At 43.2% G+C, this 11862-nt stretch overlaps 1 protein-coding gene across 11 annotated transcripts in view; it reads left to right on the top strand.

Annotated features, from left to right (window-relative positions):
* Nucleotides 1–5808, top strand: part of LOC143275672 (long-chain-fatty-acid--CoA ligase 4-like) — a 93425-nt gene extending 87617 nt beyond the window's left edge. For 10 of the 11 annotated variants that reach the window (XM_076579953.1, XM_076579954.1, XM_076579956.1 and 7 more), the window contains 3 exons: nt 2222–2316; nt 3169–3361; nt 4153–5808. In XM_076579953.1, the coding sequence (XP_076436068.1) occupies nt 2222–2316; nt 3169–3361; nt 4153–4310 (446 nt within the window). In that variant the 3' untranslated portion in view covers nt 4311–5808. The remainder of the gene's footprint in view (nt 1–2221; nt 2317–3168; nt 3362–4152) is intronic. The other variant, XR_013053458.1, reaches the window with a different exon arrangement.
* The last annotated feature ends 6054 nt before the right edge of the window (nt 5809–11862 follow it).

Below are 11862 nucleotides of genomic sequence, written 5' to 3' on the forward strand. Positions count from 1 at the left end.
ATGTGTATCCACTGTGTGTGTTTGTGTGTACTCGGAAATTTATTTGTGCTCAAAACCTGACAGGTTTTATGAGACACAATCACAGAGAGAGTACTCCAGAATTCGTAAAGAGTTCTGTGTAGAATGCCAACTGTACCAAGCAAAAACAGATAGCACCCAGCGAACAAAACGAACCCCAACAGAGAAAGGAAAGACAGGATCGACTCAGAGGTAGAAAATACGAAGAAATCGAGGGGGCCGAGTCGAAACGAGTACACAGAATGTAAGCACAATACACATGCAAGCCGCATACAACAAAATAAGGCCAAATGAAAACGCTTAATAGCCAAAAAAAGCGTTAGACGAGACAGAGCGAAAACCTGACAAGATGGCGTGGAGAGCCTTGGCCAAAGGAATGATTCAGCGCTTATAGCTGTTAGAGGCGTTTGATTGGCTAAGAGCGGGCCAGACTAAGAGGGGCGTCTTTTCACCGTTAGCCGCGCGAAATTTGGCCAAACAGAGCAAACCATAGGCCTAGTTTGCATCAGTTTGACATGGTAAGTATATGTAAACACCAAACATGGAGTATAATACAAACTCCTCCTTTTGGAACGACAGTTCTTGTACATGGGTGCCAGGGGAAGTAATAATGGTGTGAGTCAACTCATTTCAGGAATGGAATGGGTTTGAACAATTGTGAATGTAGAAAACTTTGTCCATCTGGACTTCAGTGGTGTGTGTGTGTGTGTGTGGTGTGTGTGTGTGTGTGTGTGTGTGTGTGTGTGTGTGTGTGGTGTGTGTGGTGTGTGTGTGGTGTGTGTGTGTGTGTGTGTGTGTGGTGTGTGTGGGTGTGTGTGTGGTGTGTGTGTGTGTGTGTGTGTGTGTGTGTGTGTGTGTGTGTGGTGTGTGTGTGTGTGTGTGTGTGTGTGAATGAAGCCTGACTGGATGAATTAGGAAATGAGTGATGAGCACCCAGTGGCAGCTGGTCAGCTGTACCAGGCAGGCAGCCTGTTGTGAAAATGATTCTGTTGTTCGTAAAGCACTCAGATTATGGTCTTTGACTGAAGACAGGTGCTGTATAGGTATCAGTAATAATATCAGTAATGAATAATCTTGGTAGCTGAGTTAAGGGTAAAGATGGGTACAGCTGAGTTAAGGTTAGAGATAGGTATAGTGATCAGTAATGGTAACAATAAATAATTTTTTTTTTTTTGCTGCTCCATCATCTGCACCGTTTCAGTGGCATTACTCCCACACCATTCACTCAGATTCCCCCATACACAGCCACACCCGGGTTCGTCCGTCAAAGTTCCAGCGTCGGCAGTCCGCAGGGAACCATCAGTGTTAGGTCGCCAGGAGGCCACACACCAGAGGAGACCCTGCACTGCTGCTGAGTCACCTCGGTGGTGTTCAGTGGTTCCTGTTCTGATTTAATATACTTAGGACACCTTCTACTAAGCCCCCTACTAACAACAATAATGGCTTAGTCGCAGAGCCAGACTGAGTGAGTGTCCTTCCCAGAGTGGAGACCGCCACCATGTCACCCAAACAACAGCCCCCCCATGAATCTGCCGACACTGAAGACATTGACAGGACTCACCCTGAGCACGGAAGTGGAGGGGTATCAAAACTGAGGTCACCATGAGAGCAGAGTATGAAAGGCCACAGACTTTGAGACTGTTTTGTTTATATAACAATAAATAATCTTGGTAGAGATAAGCTATTTTGGGGTTGTTGTGGTGGGGGATGTTTGTTGTTTTAGTCTCTCAGGTACACGTATGTGTAGAGTTGCTGTTGTCTGTGTCTTTTGTACATATGATACATGTGTACAGAACACTTGGTAAGTATGTTGAAGATGTGTGATTCATATAAAGAGTTGGGTGAGTTGTGGAGACAAGATCATATCCAGCACTGTTTACAGTTCATCACAGTTTCCAGACACAATCAGATCCAGTTTCAACTAAAGTGACTTTGATACAGTTGAGCCAAGCTGGACTGAAAAACCTTGTCAATGTAATTTGTGTAAAATTTACAAACATGCTTTATCTCTGTTTTTCTTTCTCTGTACACACACACACACACACACACACACACACACACACACACACACACACACATGCTGTCACACGCAGTCACACACACACACCTTTTACATCTTTCACCTGTACATCTTTTACCTTTAGCCCTTTTTCTTAAGTACATTCACAAAATAAAACGCTGGTTGTATTTTTCCGCCTTGCAGATCGCAAGAAGGATCTGGTCAAACTTCAGATGGGAGAGTACGTGTCTCTGGGCAAGGTGGAGACGGCCATCAAGATGCACCCCCTGGTGGATCAGGTCAGAGACGGTTCACACTTTGGTGTCACACACTTGTGCCATGTCAGACTGCTCAGACCAGAGCCTGTTAGTTTGCTCTGTTTGACTGTGTGTTTTTTTTTAACTTGTTCTTTGTGTGTGTGTGTGTGTGTGTGTAGTTTTAGCACAAAGAACGGACCTGGCAAGACGGGTCATCTTTTCACTGTTAGTCGCACGAAATTTGGCCAAGCAGAGCAAACCGATAGGCCTAGTTTGCATCAGTTTGATGCGGTATGTATATGTATCACCAAACATGGAGTATGATACAAACTCCTCCTATCTGTTGCAGTCTTGATTATTATGGCCTGCGTTGTTGGCTGGACTAAAGCAACAGAGTCAAAATCAGTGTCAGAGTTTGTGGCTGGATGTGTGTGTTTTTGACAAGTGTTTGTGTATTGACAGGTGTGTGTGTGTGTTGACAGGTGTGTATGTGTTGACAGGTGTGTGTTGACAGGTTGGTGTGTGTGTGTTGACAGGTGTGAGTGTGTTGCCAGGTGTGTGTGTGTGTTAACAGGTATGTGTGTGTGTTGACAGGTGTGAGTGTTGACAGTTGTGTGTTGACAGGAGTGTGTGTGTGTGTTGACAGGGGTGTGTTAACAAATGTTTGCATGTTGACAGATGTTTGTGTTGACAAGGGGGTGTGTGTTGACCTGTGTGTGTGTGTGTGTGTTGACGGGGGTGTTGACACATGTTTGTATGTTGACAGATGTTTGTGTTGACAAGGGGGTGTGTGTTGACAGACGTACATGTTGACAGTCTTGTGTTGTCAGACGTGGTGTCTAGTGACCAGAGCAACGCATTACACTTTAACAACGGGCACCTCCCTTTGGACAGGTGTGCGTGTGCGCGCACAGCGACCAGCACTTCTGCGTGTGCCTGCTGGTGCCCAACGAGAAGCAGCTGCGACTGCTGGTGCGGAAGGATGGGGGAGGAGAAGCGGAGACGCCCACGGACTTCCACGCCCTCTGCCAGGATCCCAGCGCAGTGCAGGCCGTCACCAAGGCCCTTACCCAGCATGCCCTGCAATGTAAGGCGCAAGGGAGGGGTGGGGGTGGGTGGGGGGATTTGTGTTTTTTTCATTCCGGGATGCCAACTGTTACGATTTCGCCGAGTTTTGTTACGCTTAATCGCATTTTGTTCCGACGTTACGCCAGCATCAGAATTGTTCCTACGAGTTTCATTTTCAACTACGTAGCGTGGTCACATGCTTTCCTGTCGTAGCATTACCCAGACGCTCTAGACCTTAGTTCATTTTTGATTGCATAGCGTGGTCACATGCTTGCCTGTGTAACATTACCCAGACACCCTGGACCTATCGATCACGAGGCCAGGGCAGTCACTACTTTTTTGGTCTCACGTGATGATGCTCTGCTTATTGGATGAGTGTTTACATCAAAACAGCATTAAGTGGACCAGTCAGCTTAATTGTAGTTGTTACACCGTGCTGCAGGTAGGCCCAAGTTTTTGTGTGTTTTGTAGGTAAAATGTTCTAAAAACTACACGCAGGAAAAAGTAAAAAAAAAAAAAAAAAAAAAAAGGGTGGCACTGTAGTGTAGCTACGCGCTCTCCCTGGGGAGAGCAGCCCGAATTTCACTCAGAGAAATCTGATGTGATAAAAAGAGATACAAAATACAGTTTGGAAAACCTCCCTACCCATGATGGGAATCGAACCCGTGTCCTCCCTGCCATCTGTCAGCGGTCAGTGTGGGCTTTTGTTTAACCGATTGATGGATTTGCTGGTTTCAGTCAGTGTGGCCTCTGGCACTGACTCTGTGTGTGTGTGTGTGTGTGTGTGTGTGTGTGTGTGTGTGTGTGCAGCCAAGCTGGAGCGGTTTGAGATCCCGCAGAAGTTCACGATGATCCCTGAGCCCTGGACCCCCGACACTGGCCTGGTGACGGACGCCTTCAAGCTGAAGCGGAAAAACATTGACCAGCACTTCAAGCAGGAAATCAACGCCATGTACGCCAAGAAGTAGAGAGGACAGGCTGCGATGGGATCATCGTGTGTGTGTGTGTGTGTGTGTGTTGAGTTTGTGCATGCGATCACGATTGCATGTGTGTGTGTGTGTGTGTTTCCTGCGCGAGTCATGCTTGCGCCAGTGTGTGTTGTGTGCGCGAGGTCATGCTTGCTTGAGTATGTGTTGTGTGTATGAGTCATGCTTGCGTGTTTGTGTGTGTGAGGTCATGCTAGCGCAAGTGTGTGTTGCATGCGCGATTCATGCTTGTGTGCATGTATGATTTGTGCGCGAGGTCGTGCTTGTGAGCGTATGTGTTGTGTGTATGTGGGAGTGTGTATGTCTGTGCTGAGTGGTGAAGGTGGGAGGTAACAAGAAATCAGTGGCTTTGTGACGGTGGACTTTGACGGTGTCTTAATAGTTATCAGTGGGACATTCAGTATCATATCCCTGTACTTTGATGAACGCTTTTAAATGGTGGGACACTTTTAAATGGTGGAGCGCTTCATGAAGTGTATTCTGCGGACTTCAGTTCTTGAGATGCTGTGAAGAAAGGAAGTGTGTGAGTGTGTGTGTGTGTGTGTGTTTGTGATTCTGTGCATGTGATGTTTTGTTAAACTCTTTTTTTTTTCTCTCTTTTTTGTTTTTGTTTTTTTGTTTAGATAGATGAAATGCTGTGGGTCTAATGTTCTTTCCACTGTATATCATAAATGTTGTACTGGTTTGTACTCGTGTACAGAATTACCTGGAAATCTGACATATTACCACTTAGCATACCTGAAAGATTATCATGTAACTGCACAAATGTACAAAAAATATCTGAAAGTATGACATATTATGACTTTTACATGTACAAACCTGCATGAAAGAATAACATATTACTGCATTTACTTGAGAACAAAAAAATGTTTGAAAGTTTGATTTGTTACATTTATAATGTACAAAGCTACCTGAAAGATTTAACATATTACTGCACTTGCTTATGTACTTAAATACCGGAAAGTATGACATGTTACAACACTTATACATGTACAACATAACCAGGTGTTCTCGCATAATTATCACCACAGCTGTACGTTTATAGAACTCTCTGAATGTCAAAAATCGTGAGGAAAATTTCACCAGAAAGAAGAGGGGTTGATCACATAACAACTAAGAATGGAAGAGATCAGCTGACTACAGTTGCTGCTCGAACCTAAGCTCTTCTGTACACGTCCATACGTTTGTGTTTGCTGTGACAGATGTTTCAGTTTGTGTGTGCATGTACACATGCCAATACTAGTGTGTTTGTGTGTTGTGTGTTTCTGTAAGTATGGAGGTGATCTTGATAATCAAGACCAAACACGTAGGCCCAGGATTTAAGTAACACATACCAGCTGTACAGCTGTTGTACATGTAGTGGGTGTCTGTTAAGTTAGAGGTTCAAATCCTGACAGCATCTGGAAAACAAAATGTAGGAGGAGGTAGTTTTGTGTGTGTGTGTGTGTGTGTGTGGTTTTTTGGTGTTTTTTTTTGGTGTTTTTTTGTGTGTGTCTTTTTTTTTTTTTTTTTTTTTTTTTTTGCTGCCCTGTCACTAGCACATCTGAACACAAGTATCACAGGCTGGTCCGCCACTGTCCCAGTTTCAGCAGTCAGTGTGGGTAGTCAGTTGTGAGGCCACACACCAGAAGAGACCCTGCACTGCTGCTGACTCTTTCGTTGGGGTGGGGTTTTTTTGTTTTTGTTTTTTTCAAATGATAGTCAGGATCAGTTCTTGTATGGGCCTATTGGGGCTCAGATTCCCTTCATGTGTATACAAACCCAGGAGATGGAAAAAAAACAAAAAACGCAGATTAAGAATCTGGTGATGGGTATGAGCGTAGTGTGTGTGTTTTGGAAACATGCCAGCGTCAGTCGTTGAAGTGGTGTCTCGTGTCTCAATGTGAGGAGCCAGAGCTACTGCCCCTGTTGTTGTTTTGCTGTTAACCCCTTGTGGTCGTCGCAGTGCCCGAATGTCATCCGTGCTGTGCAGCATCAGTTAGCGGGCTCTCCCAACCAGCTATGAAGAGTGGAAAAAGATCTCAAAAAAAAAAAAAGAGAAATAAATGGACAAAAACAGCAACGGCAAAAAAGCATTATCCATTGTAGACATCCACACAGGATGTGGGCTGGTAGGCTTTCAACCAATCAAATCGTGATGTGGAGTTGAGTTCAACAACCGTTCAGCTGACACCCTTTAAGGCCAGGCAGTTCAGGTCTTTGGTTCAGAAAAGGTAGTGTTATTCAAGGGGGTTAGTCCTGAAATCAAATCACACCGTACTCTTGTCTGTCTGTGGACAACTTGAGTGGTGGGTCAGGGAAATGTTTGCAGCTTTTAGCCAATCAAACAGGAGAGTGTTACAGCTTTTAGCCAATCAAACAGGGGAGTGTTACAGCTTTTAGCCAATCAGACAGGGGAGTGTTACAGCTTTCAGGCAGTCAAAGAGCCACGTTGTCCTCAATGTGACCGTTCATATCAAAATGGGTCACTCGTCACCTTGTACAGTTTTCGCTTTGGGTCAAAAGTATGGAGGTCTGTTTTGTACAGGTTTTCAGCTTGTTCAGAACGATTTTAACCCATATCAGCTTGAGGTATGCTTTCTTTGTACAAGGTATGAGTCTGTGTTTTCCCCATGCCAGTTTGATCAGATAAGGATTTTACATTAACAGTGTTTTTTTAAAAATGTTCCCCGCTTGAAAATAGCTCAAAATTGTTCCCTGCTTGAAAATAGCTGAAAATTGTTCCCTGCTTGAAAATAGCAGCATGCACCCCTGTGAAGTGCTTTGCAGTGGAGGGGCATCTTTGCTTGCATGCATTTCTGGTGTTTTGATTGATGTACAGTGAAAAACATGAATGTTGTGTGTATCTGACATACAGCGGGCCTGGCAGTGATAGGCAAATCATCAGACTTTCAGGCTCCCTTCTTTTCACAGTCACTTCTGTTGGACCACAATTTCCTAAAGGACCACTTTCCTGACCAAGCGCTTCATCACTGAGAGAGAGAGAGAGAGAGAGAAAAAGGATCTCTGACTTATAAATGTGAACATTTTTGTTGTGGCTAAGTTTGTTAAGTGGGATTCTGCATACGGCAATTGAAAAAAAAAAGAAAAAAAAAAGTACAGTCTACAAGGTGTGTCTTTTTTTTTTCATAACATTTATCCATGCAGCCTTTGAACAAACATGATTTGTGCAGCTTAAATCTGTATTTCATTATGACTCTGGTGTGTAACCCCAAAACAAGCTGAAGAAATTGAAGAAAACATGGACTGTTCTCTTCAGATTCCGCCCCTGCCTTGCTTGAAAAATACTGGTAGTATGAATATCATGCTTTGCAACAGTGACAAGACCATTAAGCAAGCTTTGTGTACAGGAAGCCATTGCAGTGACATTGCAAGTGACAAAGAGAATGACATGTTGCCAATAAGTGTTACTTCTGTGAGTGTGTGTCTGATAGCAAAGACAGTGATTTTGTCAGATTCTGCACCACAAGTGTGTGTCTGATAGCAAAGACAGTGATTTTGTCAGATTCTGCACCACGAGTGTGTGTCTGATAGCAAAGACAGTGATGTTGTCAGATTCTGCACCATCAGACAGGGAGGACACTCCAAGGAAAAGAAAAGAAGGAAAGAAAATGATAATAATAATAATGAATCTTGTGCAGAGACAAATCAAAGCGCTTTCGCACCAGTCATTCACACGCATGCATAATTCTAAAACTGGAGAAACTAAAGACAAGGAAGAGGCAGGGAAGGGAGGTTATTTTGGGAAGAGGTGAGGTTTAAGGCCAGACTTGAAAGAGCTGAGTGTGGAGACCTGACAAAGCGAAAGAGGAAGTTCATTCCAATTGCAAGGTCCAGAGACAGTCAATGAAATGATTAAACTGTGTGCTGTGTAATCTTGCATGCAACTTAGGCTCCATTGTCTTTGGAAGTTCAGGGTTTTTTAATTTTTGGGATTTTGTCATTCGACTGACTGTGAGGTGAATTGTTTGAATGAAAGCTTTCGTGGGTGACCTCTTTTTTTTTTTTTTTTTTTGTCTTGTCTTTGCATGCTGAGCAGTTGTTTTATATGCTTTTGTGTGTCCATGGATTCTTTGTGTTTTTTCATCTGACATTCAGGATGTATCCTGTTATGTTCAGGTAGTTGTCTTTACTGATCTCTATCGTCCAGCAGTGTGAGTGTGTGGCTGTGTTTTTGTTGAAGACATTGCATATCTTTATAAGGGGCAGGGATGACATGTGGTTTGCACTTCCCATTTGAGAGGTCCAGGGTTCGAATCAAGGCATGATCGTAAGGTAGGGGAAGGGTGAAGATTTTTTTTTTTTTTTTTTTTCTGATCTCCATGTTGGACTTGTGATCCAGTGACCAGGGTTGGAGTCCCTGTTTGGTCATGGTGTTGTGTAAAGGCACTTTACTCTGATTTTCCTCACTCCACCCTGAAGTGAATGGGTACCTACTCAACCCTGAAGTGAATGGGTACCTGGCCAGATGGGGCAGGTTGTAACGAACGGTAGGAGAGATTTGGGCCTACCTGTGCCAAGCCCTAGACATAGTGAATACGATTTCACTGTCTCTATGCCCATACAAGGCTATGGGAACTTCAGTCTTTTAAAACATAACACCACTGCGCACCTGCTTCAACAACCTCTATCACCCTTTGGGCATGTTATGAATCTTTAACCTCAAGTGTTTTGATGTGATTTTTTCCCCCATATCTTTTAACCTGTTTTGAGCATTTTTGTACATGTCTGGTCTGGACGTGGAAGAAATGTTTTGGTTTTACCTGGTCAGGTTGATTTTGTTAGATTTATCAGTGACTGTATGTTTGGGGTTTTATTTGGACTTGTTATTAGGAATGTTATTATTGAATGTTGTGGAAGGTTAAAGTACTAAATAACTTGTAAGGTTTTTGGTAGTTATTTTTTAAACACAGTATGGTGTTCATATACTGATTTTGTAATTGCTTTTGTTTGGTTTTAATTGTTGTGGAGGTTTACGAGCTGTAATTTCGTTTTATAAGTCCCCATTGGCAACTATTGTTGCCCGAATCAGATGTGTGATTTGACTCCCAGATTTGATCAGAATTGTTTTGCATGTTGTTATCAGTCATCTGTTTACCATCAGAATGAAGCAACTGTTTGTTGTGGGATAGGGAAGCATCAGCTGTGTGGCATGTTATCAGTCATCTGTTTACCATCAGAATGAAGCAACTGTTTGTTGTGGGATAGGGAAGCATCAGCTGTGTGGCATGTTATCAGTCATCTGTTTACCATCAGAATGAAGCAACTGTTTGTTGTGGGATAGGGAAGCATCAGCTGTGTGGCATAGTGTGTGTCGTAAGTGTTAGCTTGTCGTACTGTTCAAGTATCACGCTCTTATAGTAGCATGCCTAGACCACAAAACTTAGCGTACACTGTGATGTGTGAGTGTTTGAGAACATGTATTCTCTCAGCATATTAAAACATACCGAGAACTATTGCAAGAACAGTTGCGTTACCTTTTATGACTTGTTCACATTCAGTATCTGTCCAGCAGTTTTTTTGTGATAAGTCCAGGTAAGTTATTAGTGTTTCACTCATATCCAGTAACAGTTATTAGTGATTGGTTTCTGATGTCCAGGTGACATTTTAACTGACCCAGCAGCCTTCAGTTCATCGTTTACTGCTTGTGGATATGTACCGTACCTTGCGCAAGTGACAGATCTTTGCTTTTAGTAAAATTGTATTCTTCTTCTTCTTCTGCGTTTGTGGGTTGCAGTTCCTGCGTTCACTTGAATGTTTGAGTGGAGTTTTATGTGTATGGCCGTTTTTACCCAGAAATCTATGGAGGCAGCCATACGCCGTATTTGGCGGTGTGCGTGCAGTGTGTGTTCTTGTTTTCATAGCTCACTAAATGTTAACATGGATTACAGGATTCTTTACTTGCATATTTGATCTTCTGCATGCGTACACACACATTGGGTGTTCAGGCACTAGCAGGTCTGCAGTATGATACATTGACCTGTGAGATGGGAAAAAATATCCACCCTTACCCCGTCAGGTGCATCAAAGACATCGAACTCTGGGAAACTTGGGCAAGAATCTAATATTTTGTATTTGTAATTCTTTTTATCACAACAGATTTCTCTGTGTGAAAGTCGGGCTGCTCTCCCCAGGGAGAGCGCATCGCTACACTACAGCGCCACCCTTTTTTTTTTGTATTTTTTCCTGCGTGCAGTTTTATTTGTTTTTCATATCGAAGTGGATTTTTCTACAGAATTTTGCCAGGAACAACCCTTCTGTTGCCGTGGGTTCTTTAATGTGCGCTAAATGCATGCTGCACACGGGACCTCGGTTTATCATCTCATCCAAATGACTAGTGTCCAGACCACCACTCAAGGTCTAGTGGAGGGGGAGAAAATATCTGCGGCTGAGTCGTGATTCGAACCAGCGTGCTCAGATTCTCTCGCTACCTACGCGGACGCGTTACCTCTAGGCCATCACTCCACTTCTAACTCTAACCATTCAGCCACTACACCCACCTTTTCTTTTCTTTTTTTTCAACAACAACAAATAATAATAATAATTATAAAATAAATTTCAACACAAAAGAGATTTGGTGTCATATACTGTACCATGTCAAACTGATGCAAACTAGGCCTATGGTTTGCTCTGTTTGGCCAAATTTCGCGCGGCTAACAGTGAAAAGACGCCCCTCTTAGAGAATAAATGGGAGGAAAGAACGACAACTTTTTCTCTCTCGAACAACGGTGTCACTGCATCAGTTCAGTTCATCTTCTGCCTTTTGTCACTGCCTGACTTAGATTTTCATCCAGAGGAGAAAATACAGTAATTTGAAATAACAAAATGAGTAACTTGAAGAACTGAACTCCAAGGTTGACTAACCAATACATGCCTCGAGCTTTTTAATATAGTTTTAAATACAGGCTATTTTCCTCAGGTCTGGGTTGTGGGATTAATTATTGTTTATAATAAGATCGTACACAGAAAGTGTGTGTAAATGGTACATACTCTAGAGTATCTGCCTTGAAATATGGTGTCCCACAAGGGTCCGTCCTAGGTCCTGTTCTTTTCGTGCTGTATGCGGCTCCTGTGTCGGATGTCATCAGTCATCATGCGATGTCGCATGAGAGCTTTGCTGATGACACACAACTTTATCAGTCGGCTTCCATAGCTGAATTTGATGCACTGGTGACTCAAACACAGGAGTGCATTGCTGGCCTAAAGGACTGGATGACTCTCAACAAGCTGCAATTAAATGATGATAAGACTGAATTGATGATAACCTGTCCAAAGAAGTTTCGTCAACATCCTTCCTTTCCTGACTCTGTTCTGATCAATAGCACACCTGTTCCACTTTCTCCCTCTGTTCGCAGTCTTGGTGTAATCCTGGACCAGTCTCTTTCCTTCCAACAGCACATTTCGAATATCTGTAAAGTTGCCTATTTGGAACTGCGTAGAATCAGCTCTATCCGCCACTATCTCTCAACCGATGCAACAAAGACACTTGTATGCTCTCTGGTTCTCTCAAGATTGGATTACTGCAACTCTCTTT

The sequence above is a fragment of the Babylonia areolata genome, chromosome 30, assembly GCF_041734735.1.
Source record: "Babylonia areolata isolate BAREFJ2019XMU chromosome 30, ASM4173473v1, whole genome shotgun sequence".
In the NCBI taxonomy this organism is placed as follows: Eukaryota; Metazoa; Mollusca; class Gastropoda; order Neogastropoda; family Buccinidae; genus Babylonia; species Babylonia areolata.